Raw genomic sequence first — 23,661 nt, 5'->3', positions numbered from 1 at the left:
TGAAGGAAGGATGTTATTGACTCTTATGCAAGATCCCATAAGGTGAGTCCTCCTGTTCCTATACAGTGGTAAGGTAGGAAGAAGGGAAGTGATTACTTGGAAAATATTCAGGAAGGCTAACATGAATCAACACCCTTGGGAAATAAGAACTGCCATTCTTAGCTCAAAATAATAATCATTTACTGAGGGCTTATTATGTGTCAGGCACAATATTAAGCACTTATAAGTGTTTATAAGTGACATAATTGATCCATTTTAATCCTTACAATACATCTGTAAAATGGTTATCATTAACCCCATTTTAAGGAAGAGGAAACTGAGACCCCGAATGCATAAATAAGTTGCTCAGGATCACACAGGCAGGGGTAGAGTCAAAATTCAAAGCCAGGTCCGCCAACCCCAAAACCTATACTCCTACTGCATGCATTACTGCCTCCCAAGTAAGTATTATGTAGTCATAGTAACAATTAAAGAGAGAGAAAAAGTGCTTCTGGCACTAAGACATCCATTTATGAAAACCTCTCATGACAGGTGATGCAAGTACATTGCTATGTGAAAAGAAAGGATTCTCCAAAACAAAAAGATATCAGTGAGAAAAACACTTTTATATCAATGGAGATGATTCAAACCAATAACATCTTATCAATCTCTACTTTTCATGCTTTCTCAATTTTATTTTAATTAGCAAGTTATATTGCTCTGTAGGTTATAAAAGAAGATTTACAGGAGTTTCTGGGCAACCACTTATAATAACATCTGCATGAAAGGAAGGCTCATGGTAACATCTTAATTTTGCAAGTTAGACAGAAATTAAGGTACAATAATATTATAAGGCCTAGCCTAAGTAGACAGAGATGGGACTGCAATCACATTTCAGTACAAGCCTATTAACAGAACTCAGTTCAATTAGAAAACCCTGTGTCAATACTGATGAGAAAATCATGGATCCAGCCTGCCTTTTGACTAATTCTTTACTCTCTTGAGCTGATTCATTGTGTTATGCCATTTTCCACTGAATACACTCCTCAATACTATGCAATGCTTTGAAATTACTTGGCTCACTTTCTGAAGGAATGGTTTTTACTTACTACATTAGTTCTATGAAGGCAGAAACCATTTGTTTAGGTCACCACTCTATACTCAGCTCCTAGGACAGGATGTGACATACAATTATCTGTTGAAGGCATGAATTGAATAGTTACTCACCACCTATGTGTGGGACACTGAGGTATGGGATATGATTCATGGCTTCTCATATGCAACCTGTCAGCACATCCTGTCCAGTTACCTTCAAAACATATCCAGAGTCCAACCCCTTTTCACCACTTCCACTTTAACACCCAGGGTTAAGTCACTCTCATCTCTCACTTGAATTGACCAGATCCTATCTTGTCTCCCTGCTTCCACACTTACCCTTGGCCTCTTCAGTCTATTTTCAACAAATCAGTTGGAGTGATACACTTAGAATGCTTATTTTTCAGCAAGAAAGGAACACACATTACTAATGAAGCAACACCGTGGTAGGAATCAGGAGACCTGACTTCCAGTTCATATTTCAGTCTATATTCCAGCTCTATGACTTTGATCAAGCTACTGGACTGACTACTCTTGACCTCAATTTCCTCAACTGCGAAATCAGGGATTTGGACCACATGTTCTTAGTATGTTTCATAGAACAATAACTTTCCATGATCATAATTTAAATATGAATGGAAAACCAGTTAGTGATCACCGATGGAGACCTAATTATTGATGTTTTAGGAAATATTATATGCATACCTGTAATCAGTGTCAGTCTTAACACTGAATGCTAGATTATTCATTGAAAAGCACTTAGTTTATGTTTGATTTCCACCATGTATGGAAATAACTTATCACCAGCCATATTAGATACAGCTATTTTGGGGTGCCTGATTGATGTGTACAATTAACATAGATTTGCCCTTGAGACAGAGGCAGAAAGTTCTAACAGGTGAAAAGCAGAACTAGGGCAGCTCCTACTCCTGACACTTCTGTTTGACAGAAACTGTTGAAATCTAGGTGTCAAAGAAATAAGAGTAGGCTTGCCTGTCTTTTGTGACAAAGAAATGTTTATAACCAGAAAAAATGGAGAGGACCAGATTTGCTACCTGCAGGCTAATGAATGACAAGGAAATAAACTATGTGTAAAAGAAATAGAGAAATAAATAATATAGAAAGAATCACCTCTAATAGAGATGCATGAAACCCAAGAATCTCAAATGAAGTCACAATTATGGTATGATTGATGATTCTGTCAGCAATGATGTGACTGAATCATATTTACTGAAAAACTTTTCTGGTTGTGGACTTAATGGTTTTATTTGTAAAAGAATCTGAAATCAAACAGTTTTTTTCTGATTAACTTTATTTTTAGGTTGATTTCTCTGATATAATGTACATATTTTCTCACTATGAAAGTCTGTGTCAGTATAATTTGTTCCAAGAATGCTAGCTTTTATCTAAATATCTTTATCATATTAATAGTACGTTTCTGTTAAACCCTTATTCTGAGATTTTTGCTCTTATATAATAGACAAGCTCTCCAACACAACTACTTCAAATGTTTCTACATCTGGTAGTTTTAATAGAGTTTTCTTGATTGAGACTTTTTTCATAACAGAAATATTTTTCAACGAGTACTGTATAAAAATAGAAGTTTAAAAAGTTTCAAAAGTCACTATATGCAATTTATTTTATAAAATAATTGAGATATATAATTCAGACTGTTCCTTTTAATACTAAACTATATAGTAAAACATGATTTTAAGACTAAAAAAAAGGAAAATTGGTTTTATCTAACAGAAGGGAAAAAAGAACTTGATGGGGAGATATTTTAACTTCTGCACTTGCAGCAGGAATCAAATCATCATTATGCTGTCAATTTAGATGGCATTTTTCATAGTCCTCTCTGCAGTGCTACACTTGTCTTGTAAATGAGAAAACTGAGTAAAAGAAAGGAAGCAACTTATGCAATCTCAGATATAAAAAAATTAAATTTCTGGAGGGCTTGATGTTTGCTGCCACTTCTTCAGAACTGGTTACCTCAAATGCACCTAGATTACATTTTGCTTGTTCTCAGCCCACTGGTGAGGACATTTTGGTAGTACTGTTGGAGGAAGGGTATACTATTTGTGCACTATCATAGTGCCAGACACTGAATCAGGTCTTTACATATACTGTCACCACACAGCCAAAGCTTTTACCCAATTATAAAAATATATATGATGGAAAGTACAAAGAAATAGAAAATACAATATCAAAAAACATTTTATAGCAAATGAAGAAGTGTATTTCATATGGCTGTTTCTTGTAATAACCATATGATAAAAATTGAGGACATTATTTTAAAATGCAACTAAGTGAAGAAGATTCAACATTTGGCTAAGATGTATTTCTCAATATATGCTTTGGTAAATTAAAGAAGTAGGTTGTGGAGATGGTACTCTCATAGAGGTAGGCTACACTCTTGAATCCACTCTAGATTTATGATAATTTATGATTTTTATTTTACCACTGAATCTCATACATACTCTCAGTAGAGAATTTTCAAAGCAGGTTTTACACAGTAAACACTGATAATGGCCACAGAGAAGGAAACCTCAGTTTGGTAGTTTCCTATTGCATCGATTTAGGTAAGCTGGAAGGAACTATGTGTTTTAGAATGCTTTTGTCTATATGGTTCTAGTTTAGGGTTGGCCACTACGTAAATTTGTGTCAGTTTTGGAGAATACAAGTAAAGCAGCAGCTCTTATGCTCCGAAGGTCAGAGCAGGGTGTCAGTCACTGCTGCAGCTGATACACATTGTTTTACTTTTCTGTTGGCTTGCCTTACTGGTGTGAGTCAGCAGCCAGGTCTACAACTCCTTCAGCTCCAATCGGATCTCCTCCTTCAGCACCTGAGTATGGGACCATGAATCTGTGAATCTCCATGGAGAAGGGTACCAGCTTCTTGTTGAAGTTGGAGGAAATGCTCTGGTTTGTGCTCATGGGTTCTAGTTTGTCTTGTTCTTCCTCACTTCATGTCCAGATTTTCTTCCCAACCACTGGCTCTGCTGAGGCATCTTTGCCAGCTCCTCAACTGAATAAGATCTAGTCCTTTATTCCATGGCACTTAGAGATTCTAGTTCCCTGGTTGAACTTCAACGGATATACTCATTAATGCCCAAAAGAAATGCATTCTATTTTAGTCCTAGAAGGCTTCCTGATTTGCTCATCAGGAGATAAATTCCCTTACATGCAGATTAACTAATTTTCTTTCTATATGGAGTTAAGAATAGTTACTATGTACTCAGCACAGTGGAAACAATTTTATATACAACGTATGATTTAATTCTGAAAAAAAAACAGGTAAGCAGTCTTATCCTCTTTTTACCTATGAGAAACTGAGGTTCAGAAATGTGCCTAGGTTTTTATAGCTGATTTAAATATATAGCTGGCCTATATAGCTATATATATTTAAATATATAGCTGACCTATATAGCTGACCTATAGCTGAATTTTTCAAAAGGCAATTCTCTTCTTAATGCTGAACTCTTATCTGGAGACTATCAGACACAAGAACCATTACGTCTTGGGACCACTCCAGATTTATGAAAATAAAAGAAACCATGGGAAGACAACTTATTCTCCTGTTTACTATGGCAGGAAAGTTTACACTAATTTACCTAAAATCAGTCACACATAAAGAACATGGGTTTGAAACATTGATCTATTTCTCAGCATTCCAGGTTGTTTTGGATTGAAGTCTATTAGGATCCTGTTCCTAAATTACCCTGATATTTGTAGAAATGTTAAGAGACAGATTTAGCAATATCATTTAGAACTGAGACTCTAGGTTGAGCTTATGCACTTTGGCCCATTGCCAATTGTTGTCAGAGTCAAAACCAGTGAAAAATCCATTATGGCTGCAAACAATTTAACATAGTTCTTAGAAAATTTATCTTTAAAAAACTAGAATCTAACAGTAATAAATTATTGTATCTTAATATCATTTATTAAGAGGAAACTTCAGATAATTTTAGTATATACAGCAAATCATTATACCCATAGTTTTGTGGAAGCTGAGAGTGCTGAAACCATCAAGGGAGTAATATTAATATATTGTGGGAGTTAAGTGAAGAAAATAATTTGGTACAGGTTATGACCTTCAATCAGAATAGGCTTTAAAGAATTCTAGGGGTAAGATAATTCTACCCGTAGTTTTATTAAACTTGAGATGTTGATTAAATGAGTTATGGTAGCAAGGTAATATGAGTAGGGTGATTATGGGAGCAAAAAAAGCCAATTGCCTACAAAATTTGAGGACGTTTTCTGAGGCTATAAAGCTAGGAGACTAATGTCTACAACATAAAAGGGAATGGGGCTTCTTTACACTCTCTGATCAAAGCAACTAAAGGCAGGTATGTCCCCAAACAGTTTTTAATTACTGAACTTACCAACCAAGCCAAGGGCCTGTTATTAGAATTTGTGTATTTTTTCCCCTAAAGGCAAAAAGGAATTAAAAATAAGACTTAAATTTAGTAAATTTATAATTCAATTCTTCCGCATCATGTTTTACATGGTGCCTCACTAATTAAGCCAAATTTTGTGTTTTGCTTCCTGGCAGTCATTTTCTACCCAGGAACTAGCAGACTGAGACCCACATTTGCTCAAATGTGAAGCTGAAAGGGCTGGCTTCAGTTTATCAGTAATCTGTTTTATACAGGGAGCAAAAATCTTTCTCAAGAGTGAGGGCATATTTGTGAATCTTTTTGTTTGTTTAATGTTCAAATTTTAAAACTTAAAAATTGAGGAAATAAAAATTTCTAAACATTTAAACAATATTTTCAAAATTAATAAAATTGATGAATTTAATCAGTATCTTAGGAATTCCATTAAGTTACAAGTTTGTACATCAAATCTCTTATAGGCTTACAACACTTTAAAAGCAGCACAGAACATAACAATGAAACCAAAACTGCTTATTCCACACTCAATCATACAAAAATATTAGTACTGTGGTTTTGCTTCTTTTGTTTTAAAGTATTTCTGTATTGATATTTTGGAAATTTTAATAGTTAATTAAATTTCTTTAATAGTTATGTAACTATTCAGATATATTTCATTTTTGGTGAGTTTTGGCAGTTTGTATGTTTTGAGGAATTGGTCCATTTCATCTGAACTGATAAACTTACATGCACAGAGTTGTATTTCTTTGGTATTCTTTTAATGTCTATGAGGGTTGTAGTGATATCGCCTCTTTTATTCTTGATATTGGTCATTTGAGTCTTCTCTCCTTTTTCCCTTTATCAGTCTTGCTAGATGTTTATCAATTTTTAAATTAAAAAATCCCATAGCTTTTGGTTTGATTTTACCTATTGTTTCTCTGTTTTCAACTTCATTGAATTCCGTTATCTTTATTAAGTCTTCCTTCTGCTTTTTGTTTTGTTCTTTTTTCTAACTTCTTGAGGTAGGGGCTGAGATTATTGACATCTTTCTTCTTTTCTCATATAAGCATTTAGTGCTATAAATTTCCTCTAAGCATATGCTTTTTATTTTCACTCAGTTTCATTTTCTTTTATACTTCCTTTTAATCTATGGATTATTTAGAAGTATGTTCTTTAATTTCCAAGTGGCTAGAGATTTACTTGTTATCTTTTTGTTACTGATGTCTAGTTTGATTTCATTATAATCAGAGAGCATATTTTGTATTATTTCAAGTTCTTTAAGGTTTGTTTTATGACTGAAGATAACTTCTATTCTGATGAGTATCTCATGCATGTTTGAAAATAATGTGTATTCTGCTGTTGTTGGGTGTCAGTTAGAAACTGCTGGTGGATAGTCATTCAGTACTTCTGTACCCTTGCTGGTGTTTTGTTGAGTGGCTCTATGAATTACTGAGAGATTGATGTTGAAGACCCCAACCTTAATTGTAAATCTTTCAATCTGTCCTTCCAGTTCTGGGAGATTTTGCTTCTACTGTTTGAATCTCTGTTATTTGGTGCACACATGTTTAAGATTGTCATGTCTTCTTAGTGAATTGAACCTCTTTATGCCTGTTGTGGTGGAGGAAGAGAAGCATGACTTTTTTCACGGTTTCTGCCTTGAGAAGAGGCAGGTATTGTTAAAATATTTCTGTCACGGTGGCTAAAGAAAGTCCGTTGGCTAAAGAGAGCAGACTTTTTGGGGGGCTGTATTTTATCTGTGCCTATTGATGTTTTCAGGTTGCAGGCTTTTATAGCACCCAGGCCAGGTATACAGGAGGCAAGTAAAAAAGCCTGGGAACTCACAGCACTTCCTTCAGTCTGGAGGTCTCTAGCCTGTCTGCCTTTTTTTTTTTTTCACCTTTCAGAGTCTTCTGGTAGATGAGTTAATGTATTTTCTCCAGGTAATTTTTGGTTGTGAGTAGCAGGAAAAATAAAATAAAATGTGTGTACTCCATCTTATCTGGGACTAAAAGTTTGTATTTGTGAATCTTTAAACCTTCAAAGAGTAATTCTATTATTAAATTCTCTAGTCTGGCCAGTTGCATTATAAGTACACCAGTTTGTGGTGAATGAGAATATGGGGGGATAGGAGGAGTACTGATAGTTGATTTTTTTTTTTTTTAAACAAACCTTCCTAAATATGAAAGCAAAAAGAACCAATTGTATAAATAAGTGAGGAAGTACAAGTGAACTAATTTTTTGTGGACTAGCATTCACCAAAACTGTTTCATATTTATAACCAAGTAAAGCCAATATTTTTTTCTTCTTCTTTTAACCATATATCTGTAACTAGGCAGTGGGTTTCCACAGTTTTTGACTGTGGTTCCCTAAGACAGGCCAACAGATTCCTTGGGTCTATCTCTTTATCTCTACTTTTCAATGGAAAAAATAACTAGGTATACCAATAGACGATTACTCTGTAAGTACTGTTGGGTATGGATGATTCACAGTATCGTTCTGGAAAAATTATAGGTAAATATGAATCACTACATACTAGAGGGTAAAGCAAGCAACCTAAAACAAACTAAAATTGACAGTGATGAAGTCTAATGATAACTTATAATGAAAATAAACAGCTGCTAAAAACTATAGGTTACTTTTTAAAAAATCCCAGTGATGTATCAATAGAGCATTCCTCCTGAAAACCACAGAAAACCAGATCATCTATACTTGTGCTTGTGCAATATGAACATGATTGCACTGTCAGGGCTGCATAGGTACCAGGCTGATACGGTTTGGCTGTGTCCCCACCCAAATCTCATCTTGAACTGTAGTTCCCATAATCCCCACATATGGTGGGAGGGACCCAGTGGGAGGTAATTGAAGCATGGGGGCAGTTACCTCCATGATGTTGTGATAGTGAGTTATCATGAGATTTGATGGTTTTATAAGGGGCTTTCCCCTCCCCTTCACTCTTGGCTGTCACCATGTGAAGAAAGACATATTTGCTTCCCCTTCTGCCATGACTGTAAGTTTCCTGAGGCCTCCCTAGCCCTGTGGAACTGTGAGTCAATTAAATCTCTTTCCTTTATAATTACCGAGTCCTGGGTATGTTTTTTTTTTTTTTTTTTTTTTGAGACAGAGTCTCGCTCTGTCGCCCAGGCTGGAGTGCAGTGGTGCAATCTCGGCTCACTGCAAGCTCTGCACCCCCGGGGTTCACGCCATTCTCCTGCCTCAGCCTCCCGAGTAGCTGGGACTACAGGCGCCTGCCACCTCGCCTGGCTAATTTTTTTTTTTTTTGTATTTTTAGTAGAGACAGGGTTTCACCATGTTAGCCAGGATGGTCTCGATCTCCTGACCTCGTGATCCGCCCGCCTCGGCCTCCCAAAGTGCTGGGATTACAGGCGTGAGCCACCGCGCCTGGCCAGGTATGTCTTTATTAGCAGTGTGAGAATGAACTAATACAGTAAATTGGTACCAGTAGAGTGGGGTGCTGCTATAAGGATACCCAAAAATGTGGAGGTGACTTTGGAACTGGGTAACAGGCAGAGGTTGGAACAGTTTAGAAGACTCGGAAGAAGACAGGAAAATGTGGGAAAGTTTGGAACTTCTTAGACACTTGTTGAATGGCTTTGACCAAAATGCTGATAGTGATATGTACAATGAAGTCCAGGCTGAGGTGGTCTCTGATGAAGATGAGAAACTTGTGGGGAACTGGAGCAAAGGTGACTCTTGCTGTGCTTTAGCAAAGAGACTGGTGGCATTTTTTCCCCTGCCCTAGAGATCTGTGGAGCTTTGAACTTGAGAGAGATGATTTAGGGTATCTGGTGGAAAAAATTTCTCAGAGCAAAGTGTTCAAGAGGAAGCAGACCATAAAAGTTTGGAAAAGTTACAGCCTGACAATGCAGTAGAAAAGAAAAACCCATTTTCTGGGGAGAAATTCAAACCTGCTGCAGAAATTTGCATGAGTAACAAGGAGCCGAATGTTTATCACCAAAACAATGGGGAAAATGTCTCCAGGTGATGTCAGAGACCTTCATGGCAGCCCCTCATGTCACAGGCTGGGAGGCTTAGGAGGAAAAAATGATTTTGTGGGCCAGGTCCAGGATCCCTCTGCAGTGTGCAGCCTAGGGCCTTGGTGCCCTGCATCCCAGCCACTCCAGTCATGGCTAAAAGGGGCCAAGGTATAGGTTGGGCTGTGGCTTCAGAGGGTGCAAGCCCCAAGCCTTGGTAGTCAAGAATTGAGATTTGGGAACCTCTGCCTATATTTCAGAGGATGTATGGAAATGCCTGGGTGTCTAGGTAGGAGTTTGCTGCAGGGGTGGAGCCCTCATTGAGAACCTCTGCTAGGGCAGTGCAGAGGGAAATGTGGGTTCAGAGCCCCCACACAAAGTCTCCACTGGGGCACTGCCTAGTAGAGCTATGAGAAGAGGGCCACCATCCTCCAGACCCCAGAATGGTAGATCTACCAACAGCTTGCACTGTGCTCCTGGAAAAGCTGCAGGCACTCAATGCCAGTCCATGAAAGCAGTCAGGAGTGGGGCTGTACCCTGCAAAGGCACAGGGGCAGAGTTGCCCAAGGCTGTGGGACCCCACCTCTTGCATCAGTGTGACCTAAATGTGAGACATGGAGTCAAATGAGATCATTTTGGAGCTTTAAGATTTGGCTGCCCTGCTGGATTTCAGACTTGCATGTGGCCTGTTGCCCCTTTGTTTTGGCCAATTTCTCCCATTTGGAATGCGTGTATTTACCTAATGCCTGTGCCCCCATTTTATCTAGGCAGTAACTAACTTGCTTTTGATTCTACAAGGTCCTAGGCAGAAGGGACTTGCCTTGTCTCAGATAAGACTTTCGACTTGGACTTTTGAGTTAATGCTGGAATGAGTTAAGACTTTGGGGGACTGTTGGGAAGTTCTGTTTTGAAATGTGCGGACATGAAATTTGGGAAGGACTAAGGCATAATGATACGGTTTGGCTGTGTTCCCACCCAAATCTCATCTTGAATTATAGTTCCCACAATCCCCATGTATTATGGGAGGGACCTGGTGGGAGGTAATTGAATCATGGCAGCAGTTACCTCCATGCTGTTCTCATGATAGTGATTTATCATGAGAGCTGATGGCTTTATAAGGGGCTTCCCCTCTCCCGCTTTGCTCTGTGCTTTTCCTTGCTGTCGCCATGCGAAGAAGGATGTGTGTGCTTCCTCTTCTGAAACGATTGTAAGTTTCCTGAGGCCTCCCCAGTCCTGTGGAACTGTGAGTCAATTAAACCTCTTTCCTTTATAAATTACCCAGTCTTGAGTATGTCCTTATAGCAGTGTAAGAATGAACTAAAACACAGGCATACTGAAAAAATACTAAATTAGAATATTCAATAAATTCTATGAATGTATTATTTAATGATTATTCAATCTGTAAACTTTTAAACTCATTTAGTAGGTTACTAGTAAGCAATATCTAGTCACAAGTGAAAATGGAAGTCTGTGACGTGTTATTTGCCCATAAGAATCAAAGAAAGGACTGTCACTTCTGGGTCAGACCTCAGTCATCGGAGCCCTTTGCCAAGGATGGCCCATACTTTGGGAATCACTGCTGTAGGGAAACAGCCCACTGGGAAACACTTTTCATAGTACAGACTGTTCCCATGTAGGGATTTGCAAATGCTACTATGAAACATTTTAGAAATAATAAAGTCATCCATAGGAATCAGAGAATATACAAATGAATAGGATAATATTTAGTGTACTGTTGTACTCTAACATGTCTAAATGTACCTTGATTGGGAGAAACATCATGTCATTCTGTACTACAGCTGTCTTCTGGGTGAATAAAGTCAAAATAGAGAGAAATTGGTTGTTATAAACAAGTGACGGCTTAGAGGTGGCTTCTTTGCCACTAAAATAACTGATCTCTTCTTTGAATTACTTTTATCCTGAAAGAATGCAGCTAAGTCAGGCAGCCGTTAGACAAACCAACCTTTATAACTGCAGGTAAATTTAATTATGAATGTTTTATATGTTAATAATATCACAGTTTTTCCATTATTGTGACAATAATAGTTCTGTCTTCCCTAATAGATGATAAAATCCTTATGAGCAGAAATGGCTTTAGTCACACAGAGGTGTGAATTTTGGAGTCAGGATGCTTGGACTCATTTCTAAACTCTGCTATTTTCTAGCTCTTTAAGGTAAATTCTGTGTTCCAGTTCCTTTCAGTTCTGCAGAATAGAAATAATGATTTCAACCTCATAGGATCATTTTGAAGATTCCAAGAGATACTGTATTTAAGTCCTTAGCATAGGAGCTTAGTAAGTAATCAGTAAATGTTAGCTATTAGTAATATTAGCAGTGGAAATATTATAGGGATACCTCCTGTTACTATGCTTCAATTCATTCCTTGAAGATTGCAATTTTTACAAATGGAAGGTTCTGGCAATTTTGTGCTGAAGGAGTCTATTGGTATCATTTTTCCAATAGCATGTGCTCATTTCGTGTCTCTGTATCATATTTTGGTAATTCTCACAATATTTAAAACTTTTTCATTATTATTATATCTGTTATGGTGATCTGTGATCAGTGATCATTGATGTTACTACTGTAATTATTTTGGGGTGCCATGAACAACAGTACACTAAATAACACATTTTCAATATAGATGAAACAGCCTTATAGTGGAAGATGATGCCATCTAGGACTTTCATAGCTAGAGAGGAGAAGTCAATGCCTGGCTTCAAAGCTTCAAAAGACAGGCTGACACAGAAGAAAACAGAAGAAAGTTTAAGTGGTCTGGATAGAAGATCAAAACCAGCCACAACATTCCCTTACACCAAAGCCTAATCCAGGGCAAGGCCCTAACTCTCTTCAATTCTATGAAGGCTGAGAGAGGTAAGGAAGCTGCAGAAGCAAAGTTGGAAGCTAGCAAAGGTTGGTTCACGAGGATTAAAGAAAGAAGTCATGTAAGACAATAGACTTAATAAATGTTGTGTCTGTTTTTACTGTTCTCCCAATGGGCTGTTCTCCCATCTCTTTTCCTCTCCTCAGGCTTCTCTATTCCCTGAGAAACAACAGTTTTAGAATTAGTCCAATTAATTAACCCTACGATGGCCTCTAAGTGTTCAAGTGAAAGGAAGAGTCACATGTCTCTCACTTTAAATCAAAGCTAAAAATGATTAAGCTTAGTGAGGAAGGCATGTCAAAAGCCAAGATACACTGAAAGCAAGGCCTCCAATATAAAAATGATAGGAAAACGAAACAGCCTTATTGCTGATAGGGAGAAAGTTTGAGTGGTCTGGATAGAAGATCAAACCAGCCATAACATTCCCTTAAACCAAAGCCTAATCCAGAGCAAGGCCCTAACTCTCTTCAACTCTATGGAGGATCAGAGAGGTAAGGAAGCTACAGAAGAAAAGTTGGAAGCTAGCAGAGGCTGGTTTATGAGGTTTAAGGAAAGAAGCCATCTCCATAACAAAAAAGTGCAAGGTGAAGTAACAAGTGCTGATGGAGAAGCTGCAGCAAGTTATCCGGAAGATCTAGCTAAGATCATTGATGAAGGTGGCTACACTAAACAATAGAATTTTCAATACAGATGAAATGCCTTACAGTGGAAGAAGATGCCATCTAGGACTTTCATAGCTTGAGAGAAGTCAATGCCTAGCTTCAAACCATAAAACAGGCTGACTCTCTTGTTAGGGGCTAACGGAGCTGACGACTTTAACTTGAAGCCAATGCTCATTTACCATTCTGAAAATCCTAGGGCCCTTGAGAATGATGCTAAATTAACTCTGCCTGTACTTTATAAATGAAACAACAAAGCCTGGCAAACAGCACATCTATTTATAGCATGGTTTTCTGAATATTTTAAGCCTATCATTGGAACCTACTGCTCAGAAAAAAAGATTCCTTTCAAAATTACTGCTCATTGACAATGTACCTGGTCAACCAAGAGCTCTGTTGGAGATGTACAAGGTTAATGTTGTTTTCATGTTTGCTAATATATCAGCCATTCAACTGCCCATGGATCAAGGAGTAATTTCAAATTTCAAGTCTTATTATTTAAGAAATGCATTTTGTAACGCTATAGCTGCCATAGATAGTGATTCCTCTGATGGATCTGGGCAAAGTAAGTTGAAAACCTTGTCGAAAGAATTCACTATTCTAGATGCCATTAAGAACGTTTGTGATTCACAGGAGGAGGTCAAAATATCAAGATTAACAAGAATTTAGAAGAAATTGAATCCAACCCTCCTGGATGACTTTGAGGGGTTCAAAACTTTAGTGGAGGAAGTCACTGCAAATGTTGTGGAAATAACAAGAGACTAGAATTGGAAGTAGAGCCTGACCCCAATTTTGAATGAAGTTCTATTGTGGATATAATGCTGTTGAACAGCATCTCATGCTGCTAATAAATCTTTTGTGAAAGGGAGAGTAAATTGATAGAGCAAACTTTGTCATTTTGTTTTAAGAAACTGTCATAACCAACCCAACTTTCAGCTACCACCACCCTGATTAGTCAGCAGACATCAACATTGAGGCAAAACCCTCCACCAGCAAAAATAATAATAATAATAATAATAATAATAATAATAATAATAACAACTTGCTGAAGGCTCACATAATCATTAGCATATTTTAGCAATATTTCCTAATTAAGTTATGTACATTGTTTTTTAGACATAATGCTATTGTGCGCTTAGCAGACTACAGTATAGTATAAACATAACTATTATATGAACTGGGAACCTAAAAAATCTTGTCTGACTTGCTTTATTGTAATATTCACTTTATTGTGGTTGTCTGGAACTGAACATGCATTATCTCTGAGATATGCCTGTATTAGTCTTTGTATATACCACTGCACTTAGACCTGGCTTTGTGGCTTTACACATCGTTGCCACTATACAACTGTTGTTAGGTTTCTGTTAAATTATGCTATTTTTTGAGGGGCAATATAGTATGCTAAGAGCCAGACTGCAAATGTTCAAATCCTAGCTCTACCACATAACTACCTAATTAATCCATGTGCCTCAGCTTTCTAGTCTGTAAAATGAGGATAACACCAGCAACTGAGCTTCCTCACAGCATTATGAGATTTAAATAAGATAGTATTTGTAATCAGAATAGCATTTTCATAATGTTTATTTACTAGCTAAATTAAAAAAAAATAAAAATGTTTTTCAACAGTTCTACCCCTCTCTTCCCTCCTTCAAAAAAAGCCACAAAACCTCACAAATTGGCCACAGTGGCTGAAAGTACTTATCAGACATAAAACAATTGAATGTTTGCAGTTATATCCTAAAAAAACAAAGAGAGGCCACCTAAATGTTTGAATATCATGAAAGGAATTATCCAGATTTTTGAACACCTACTAAGTCTGTTTTTAATCATCCAAAATTACATTAGTATTCAGTTTATGAAAGTATACCTACATACTGCTTGAATCTATAATCCAATTTTACTTGTTCTGGCATCTCAGCATGTAGACTTAAAATAAATGACTATTATTATTATCACTATTATTTTTGGAGACAGTGTCTCACTCTGTCACCCAGGCTGGGGTGCAGTGGTGCAAACATGGCTCACTGTAGCCTAGACCTTCCAGGCTCCAGTGATTCTCCTGCCTTAGCCCCCCAAGTAGCTGGGACTATAGGTGCATGCTACCACATCCAGCTAATTTTTGTATTTTTTGTAGAGATGGGGTTTCGACATGTTGTCCAGGTTGGTCTCAAACTCCTGAGCTGAGGCAATCCACCTGCCTTGGCCTCCCAAAGTGCTGGGATTACAGGCATGAGCCACAGTGCTCGGCCTAAGTAATTATTTTGTATATGAATTTAGTTTAGCAGCTTTAATGTGAGAGCAAGTTATCATATGCACATCATATTGGGGAAAAATAAGTCCTACCAGATTTAAAGATGAGATTCAGAATAATTCAGTTATTCTTTAAAGACTTTTCTTACCACATCTGAATTTCACACAAACACACACACACACACACACACACACACACACACACACACACAGACACACCCCACACAAAAACTTCTGTCTGCCTTTTCTTCATGTACTCTCAGGTTAGATGAGGGCTTTGGCAGCTAACAGCTTCCACATTTTCAGACAGAGTCAGTAAGTAGGTAAAATAAAGTTATGCTCTTTTGAAAAATGTCATAACATGCTTGGCTGATGGGCATATTGGGACCTTTGTAATGAGATGGCAGGGAAAGGAAGCAAGCAAGAACTAGCTGGAACTGAAGTTTTCAGCTGGAGTGAAGGAGGTAGGGTAGGGGATGTAAGGCAGCTAACCCTGTTGCATTGTTGGCCCCTGTGGGGTTGGCCTAGGAGATGGAGGGGGCTATGTTTGCAGGTTGAAGACACTGAGAAAGCCACTGAAGTTCCTGTCAAATTTACTCACTCACTCATTAATTCATTTACTCATAACATTTTTATTGAGAGCTTATAAGGTACTGCATTTGTACTAGGTGCTGAAATACAGTACTGAACAAAATGGAGAAATTGTCCCTGCTTATCATCATAAACATGGGCATACCTGTCCTACCATGTACAGGAGAGAAAGACACTAAGCAGATGTTCACATAAATATATAATTAAAAATCCCAACAAAGGTTTTGAAGAAAAACTACTGGATGATAAGAGAAAATAGGAGAACTGATTTAGTTCAGAGGGTAGTGGTCAGGGAAGATGTCCTTGTGATTTCAGGTTTAGATAGGCAGGAATTCTTGGGAGAAAAAAGAGATAAAAGCATTCTCAGTAGCGGGAATAGCATGTTGAAAAGGAAAGTGGTGGCAAAGAGCTGGTCAACGACTAGGGTAGCTACAGCACAGTGAATAATTTCCTTTTAAATAAGTTTAAGAAAAATATATATAAACTAGAATATCAGATATATGGAATTAATAAAAATATATTTTATAATCCCATACACTTCTAAATCTTCATTATAGGATAATGAGTTGAACCCTGAAGCCAAACAATATTTGTCTTGCTTTGTGTATTTTTATTGGGCTGTTTTCCACAACAGAACAGTGAAGATTATACTCTAGGTGTGCTTATAAGGAACACTATATGCATGCATGCACACACCCCTTTACTTTGCTGTTTAAGGGGATTTAAATTCATACTAAATTTTCTCTAACTTTTAACTTAAAATCTTTAGATTACATAGAGCTAGTATTACAGCAGAGATAGAAGCCTATGAAATGCAATACTCAATCTTCATAGTCCTCTTCCACTTAAGTCCTATTCCATTAAACATGGCCATGTTATCCAAAGGAGTAACTGGCAAAAATGAAGATTAGTGGTTCATCATGAAAGCAATTAGATTACAGATTGATACTGACATTGTGTTTTCAGGAAAATTTAACATAAGAAAAAAGCCTTTCATTTTTAAATAAGCATGTATAAACAGGTAAAAATAAAACAGAAATTCCTGTGAAATATAAAAAGCTATTATTTAAGCGTATGTTGTTTTGTCTCCAAAGCCCAAGCATTGTTAACTATAATATTCTGTTGTCCAAGCAATAGATCAAGCTAAATAACTATTTGTGTTTTATAACAGTGGCAGCTCAGCATGTTTCCCCTAACTTAATAAATAGTAACATGAGGCAAAAGATAATTTTGGATAGAAATCAATCCAGGCACTGAAAACATTACTAACATCATCATACAAGGGCACATGTTTTTTCAAGTCAAGCCTTTCAAAATGCACTAATTTATTCATTAAAGCACAAATTCCTCTGTATATGGAATGTGTACCATGCACAAAGCAATAGGATAGAGTGCGGAAAGACCCCTGGAGTAGGTGATTTGGGTTCTAGTCCTGACAACAGCACTTACATTTTTTTTTTTTTTTTTTTTTTTTTTGCAAAACAGCTTTTGTAAATCATTTCTGAGTTTGAGTTTTGTTATTTGCAAATAGGGTTGCTGTGAAGTTCAAAAGACATATCAAATGTGGAAACTTCCTTGCTAACTGTGAAAGTACTAAATAAGTGCAAGGTGAGATCCTCAAGGGAACTCAAGAGCCTAGTAAAAATCCCACCAATTAGAGTTCTCTCTTTTAGAACATTGGTTATAGATATCTAACATGCACTTGGGGGTTAGCGATTATTTTGCTTCTTCTAAACCTGACAACAGAGTTAGGAAGTACCCAGCCTTCTACTCTGGAATTGGTGTATCAGCATTATAGGGGAAGATCTCCCAAAGTTAACAATATTCCTTACTCTATGCTGGTCCTCTGCCAAAAATTAGTTGAGATAGATGTCAACTATCTGGGAAATACCATGTTACAGATTCAAGACATATAATAAAAACAGGAGGCAAAAGTGGACTCTGATTTCTTTCTAGAATAAATTTCTAGAAATGAAGTTAGTAGACCAGATCCTTGATATACATAACTAAATAATGTCCTTCAGAAAGGTGGTAACAGTTTATACTCTTCCAAAATATTTGCAATATTCCTGATTACCAATTTGGCTCACCTTTTACTGTCTTCCCTAATTTAATACCTCATAATTCACAAGACTTAACTACTTATCTTCCCCACACAGTATAACATCTGTCAGGATATGCATGACAGAATGGAATAGGCTGAGTATTTAAATGTGCCTTCAATGGCTCACTACTCTCAGGATAAATCCAAACTTTTAATAATTTGTACACTCTGAGTCAAAGTGATGGTCTCTTCTTCCTTCTCTAGGTTCATCTCTCACTACCAACTACCCTCTCGAACAGGCCATCTGTGCCTCATCTTCAAACTTTTGTTCAGGGTATTACTTATGACTGGAACACCAGATTCTAGCGGAAGCTCAGTGCTCATATAGTTCTTCTGAATAGTGGTAATAACAAAAGTGGTCCCCTTTCAAACAACTAAGAGTACTGATTTCAGGCTGACTCTGAATGTCTATGGAAAAAATAATAATTCAATCCATCAGTCATTTAATGGAGCAGATTCTGATACAGGCACTAGTGTCTTAGAAAGAGACTTTTGAGAGTATGTAACTGGGGAGAAGGGAGGGTAAAGAATGAGGCACCTAGGAGTGCTAATAACACTATAGTCCAAATAAAAAACATTTTTCTACACTCTAGTTTTATGAAAGAGCTATAGAATAAGTAGATGATTTAAGAGATTTGCTCAGAGAAACAACTCAATTGTAAGTTATTAAATCTTTCACATTTTGAATGCCTAGATGGTATACCTTCTACAGCAGGGGCAGATTAAAATTTTTTTGATATTTTAAGCATTAAGCACAGTCATTCAAATTACTTAAAAACTTGCAGTCCATGTTTTTCAAGGGCTCCTAATAAGAAGCTATAGTTCCGGTGACACAACAAACTCCTTTTAACCAAAATGGTTTAAAATGCAACATTTTGTGGATTAAATGTTCCTGCTAACATGATTCTCAGCTTCCACATGGCCATTATCCTAGTTTCTCATCATCCATATGGCCTGGACTTAATAGCCCTGCTTCTGATCTCTCAAATGATGCTCTGCACTAGAGAGATCTGACAGGCCGATTTGATCATGCAAGTTCCCAGTTCAAAATTATTCAATAGCTCTTTATTACTGCAGGAAAGAACCTAAGTACTTTATCATACAATTCCTGATCTAACCTTTACCTATGTCTCCAGGCCCATCTACTGCCCCTTCCTCATGCCATTTCCTCCAGTTGTTAATAAACCAGCAATTATAAGCCACACGAAATCCTTGGAACATGCCACATTCTCACACATTTGTGGCGTACCTGCATATGCCTTCGCACTAAAATACTGCTTCTCATATTTTATTCTTCATTCAAATGCTCCCCACTCTGAAGCCTTTTCTCACTTTCCCTAAAGACTAAGGCTCTATTTCTCCTATGTTCGTCTTATACTTTCTGCACCCACCCATCACAACAGTTAAGTTATAATGGGACTCTCAGCATGTCTTTCTCCCCATATAATGGTATGTCACGTCTTCCCATTTTACCTCTAGCCCTACCCTCCATGTCTAGCAAATAATAGACGCTCATTTTTAAATGGAATCATGACTATATTAAAATTATATCTTTAATGTTGAACTTTATAGCTATCTGTGCATTGCATAGTATCACACTGATGATTAATCGGCTATTTATTATTGTTCTCTGTCAATTTTGTGCATATTAAGTTATCCCATTAAAATCCAACTTGCTACAACTATGAACTCATTGAACACATAAACTTAAGAAAAAAATCAATTACCCATCATTTTTTAAGGGCATAAACTTTAAAGTTAGGCTCTTTTGTGAAAATCTAGTAAAAGGATAAAAATAACCTAGACTTTACCCAAAAGAGTCACTTGCCAGTCTTCCAATAAAAGCTGTATTGAAGAGTCTTTGAAATTTTACTTACATGGTATAGTGTGGTCTCTGGCACAGGAGTGCCCATGATGTCTTGTCTCAGTGCATCCATTTGTAAACTAGGTAGCAATGAATAGTGAGTTGGGCTATTACTCTTATCACCCTTCTTTTTTGACTTCTTCCCTGTGTCCTTTTTGCTGTTTCTCTGAAACATGTATTCTTCTTGAGCAATCTTTTCATTGCTCATATACCGAAGTAGAGAGTTTTCTATATAAAAAGAGATAAATACACCAATGTAAATATACAAATACCCCAAATTTACCATTCTTTCTCAATTGTGCTATTATTAGGTTGGCGCAAAAGTAATTGCAGTTTTTCCCATTACTTTTAATCACAAGAACCGCAATTACTTTTGCCCCAACCTAATATATTTCATTTCAGAACTTTAACTTGATTTAACTTATAAAATATGTAGTGAAATATGGTATATCTTAATTATTTGGTATGATACAACAATAAAAAATAGACAGTCGAAAGATTATTTCTCCAAGTTTTAGCTTTGGACCAACTACATTAGAATCACCTCGGAAACTTGAATCAGAAATTCTAGGTGTGTAGCTTATAAAATTTGTAACAATCCCCCTCATAGGGATTTTGCCAAAGCCCAATAACAAACACCGGCCCATGGCATGCAAGGTAGTGTGCTTGGAGAAGTTAAGGCCCACATTAAGAACCAATAGTCAGGAAATTTAGTTCAGGAATTCTATGCTTAAATTGGTAGTCAGCTCTTAGTACTTCACGTGGTTCCCCTCCCCATCAACAAAAGTCACTAAAATATGAAGTCCCAAAACAGTGACTCTGAGATAGCATGTGATAAGCATTTCTCTTTTATACTTTTCTTGATTTATTCTATAGAACAAATGAGATTAGAAATTGAAGATTGGAAAATGGAATGAATACACAGATATAAAGGAAACTGTCAATGTTCCTGTATTTATCAACATTTTCAGAAATGCTCACTCCATAAAACAAGTATTAAGAAGACTAACGAATCAGATATTCATGCCTGCTTGTCCATATGGTCTGCGGATCTGTGCAGTAATAAAATAAATTCTGTATACTGGCTAGAAATAACAAGAAAATGGGTCAAACATATCATGAAGGAAGCTTAGTGAACTTACATTCTATGAATAGTTTTTTGTTTTGATTTGTTTTATTTTCCACCTATGACCTTACGGCTCTCTACTTCAGAAAGTCAAAGTAGCAGCATGACCCACTGGGCCCACCATACCCACACTTGACCAAATTCTATTTAGTAGGGAAACTTTCAGTTGCTCTCTATTGCTCACCTCTATAGCAGGATAAGTTAACATAAAAACTTACTTTTGGTAGATCCTTCAAGAGTAGCCCACCCCCATGTAAGAAGATAACTCTGAGCAGCAAACAGAACAGGAAAAAAAAGCAAAGTTTTTTTTTTTTTTTTCTATTTCTACATGGTTTTTGTTAGAAGTCACTGACCCAGTTTCCATTAGCTTTTAACCCATGTGCTTCAACGCTCATTTTGAGGTTGATTCCACACAAAATTGGTGAGGTTGCATTGCAGACCGATGAGGACTGATGATAAACTCTTCCTATTCACTGAACTTAATTATTTTATGCAGTTTCACACTTCTGACCTTGTGTTCCAAATATTACCTTTCACATAACAATCAGATATTTACTTTTAACACCGTACTTAAGTACCTGGAACCCCTCAGAAGGCATTCAGAGACAATATCTGTTTAATAATGGGTCAAGATAGTCAAATGTTGGTCTTACTTGGTTTTGTTGTACAATAAAGTCAATGATAGAATAAGTTTTCCACTGAAGCCATAACAATCTATTTACAGAACATTTAAATCCGCTTATTGTTCAAACAACCCAGCCTACACTGAAATTCTAGAACACTTACCTCTTCTACTATCTCTCTTCATCTTATTTGGATCTTCATAGTCCCCCACCCAATTATATTCCACTGGCATAGATATAGGTCGTAGCTTGCCTAAACACAGAGAACAAAGTTCACATCACATTGTTTTTCTTCCCCATGTCTGCTCAAACTTACACTGATTTTTAGCTAAAGTCTACCAAACACACTCACTCTTATGCAACATTATGGTTGGCATTTGTGTAGATGGAGAAAATGTGTTTTGAGCCAGAAGGTGAAATTGCCTATTGGCCAGGTGATAAAGCAAACTTAAGGTACTTTTTATAAATAATAATGAATAGCCTAGGTTAGCTCTCTTAGGAACCCCAAACTTTAAGGGTATAGTTTTTTTTTACAAAGAAGATAATCATATAAGTGATTTTACTCAGTAACTGGATCTCTATCTTATTTCCTAATGTCCAAGTGTCTATATCTTGATAGCCAAGGGAGCTGCCAAGAGAGCTATCAAGATGGTAGCTCTCTGTGTTTAACCTGACTACCAGACATTAACTCACTGTTTCACGTTAGAACACCACAAGGATAACTTTTTATCTTTGCTGCATCCCATCTCCTATCACCATACATTTTGGACACCACCATGCCTCAAAAATATGGTTAGATTCTGTTTCATGTCCTACAGCTGAGTCTGCTTCTAAGCATCTCTTTTGCTACAGTGAGCCTGTCCAGCATATAGATCCAAGTAATCACTGCTTTGGTTTGTTCCATTTCCCCCTGGGTCTGTATCCTTACTAAACAGCATTTTAATTCAGCAAGGAGAACTCATGGCAAAGACTTCAAGAATAACTTTTATTTTGGTGAGGCTGCAGTATATTATTTCTGTTCCACTTGAAATTCCTGAAGCCTAGAACAGCCAAATAAAATAATTCAAAAGTTTTAACAGGATACCTAGCAAAATGCCTGGCATGAAATAGTTGCTTAATAAATTTCTAGTGAATGAAAAGCGGAGACTCACACAGGACTGGATCATACAAATAATAATGGTTATTACGATTATGATAATAGTACAAACATTTATATGTCATTTGCCATATACCACATACTAAGAGTTTCATAAGTATTAAATTGTTTACTCCTGATAATTCAGAGAAATATACTATCATTATCCTCATTTTAACTGATGAGGAAACTTAGGTTATATAACTTGCCCAAGGACATATACCTGGTAAGTACATAGTATCAGGATTCAAACCCAGGCACTCACACTTACTTCTGTCATAATTCTTGATGACTTCAATATTCACCCTCTGAGAGCCTGGCCTTTCAGTTTCTTGAGGTTCTCTCTCACACTCATTCCTGTGGTCATATGCTTAGTCTCATCAGCAAAGGCTGTAATCCCTTCAAATACCCAGCTTACCAACTACCACCTTTTGTATTTCTAGCACACTACCTGCAGTACTTCAAGTCCAACAATTCTTCCTCCTTTAATCTATTAATACCTGTCATACCACTTTTCAGTATCTGTCAGTCACCTTCTGTCCCTGCAACTTCCCTCCTTGCCCAGCTAAATTTTATGATTATTAAAATCACTCAATGTGCTTTAAAAAATTCTGTTAGGAGAATTCTAATTCTGTTCTTAAGGAAAATGTATCAATCTTATGGCTTTTTATTGTGAACACTGATACAGTTTAGTCTGTTTTGCTAAGCTCTTTTAAAATCTGAAGATTAACTAGACATGATAAAATTATTAATGAGCCAAAAATGTAGTATTTATTTAATGGCTTCCTTTCAAGGTATGCAAACAACTTTGTAAATGATCACCTAATATTCCAAATTCTCCAACAGTATATCTCTGCTCTTTTACACAGAGGGAATTTGAGTGAGATGATCTGAGGCAGGATAGGTAGTCAAGGAAGTAAACATGTTCTCACATGGCGACCATACAGTTAACACAGTAAGCCCCAGCACTCACACTGTAGTCCAGCTCAT

The 23,661-nt window shown here is 36.9% G+C and overlaps 1 protein-coding gene across 8 annotated transcripts in view; it reads right to left on the bottom strand.

The window, feature by feature from the left end:
• The window catches only part of CNKSR2 (connector enhancer of kinase suppressor of Ras 2), a 283,752-nt gene that overhangs the window by 72,946 nt on the left and 187,145 nt on the right, over positions 1-23,661 (bottom strand). For 4 of the 8 annotated variants that reach the window (XM_055268902.2, XM_055268904.2, XM_055268906.2 and 1 more), the window contains 2 exons: positions 21,700-21,789; positions 19,801-20,015 (listed from right to left, as the gene is read on the bottom strand). In XM_055268902.2, the coding sequence (XP_055124877.1) occupies positions 19,801-20,015; positions 21,700-21,789 (305 nt within the window). The remainder of the gene's footprint in view (positions 1-19,800; positions 20,016-21,699; positions 21,790-23,661) is intronic. The other 4 variants (XM_055268903.2, XM_055268905.2, XM_055268907.2 and 1 more) reach the window with 1 other exon arrangement.

The sequence above is a fragment of the Symphalangus syndactylus genome, chromosome X, assembly GCF_028878055.3.
Source record: "Symphalangus syndactylus isolate Jambi chromosome X, NHGRI_mSymSyn1-v2.1_pri, whole genome shotgun sequence".
NCBI lineage: Eukaryota > Metazoa > Chordata > Mammalia > Primates > Hylobatidae > Symphalangus > Symphalangus syndactylus.
This window is presented reverse-complemented; position numbering and strand designations above follow the sequence as displayed.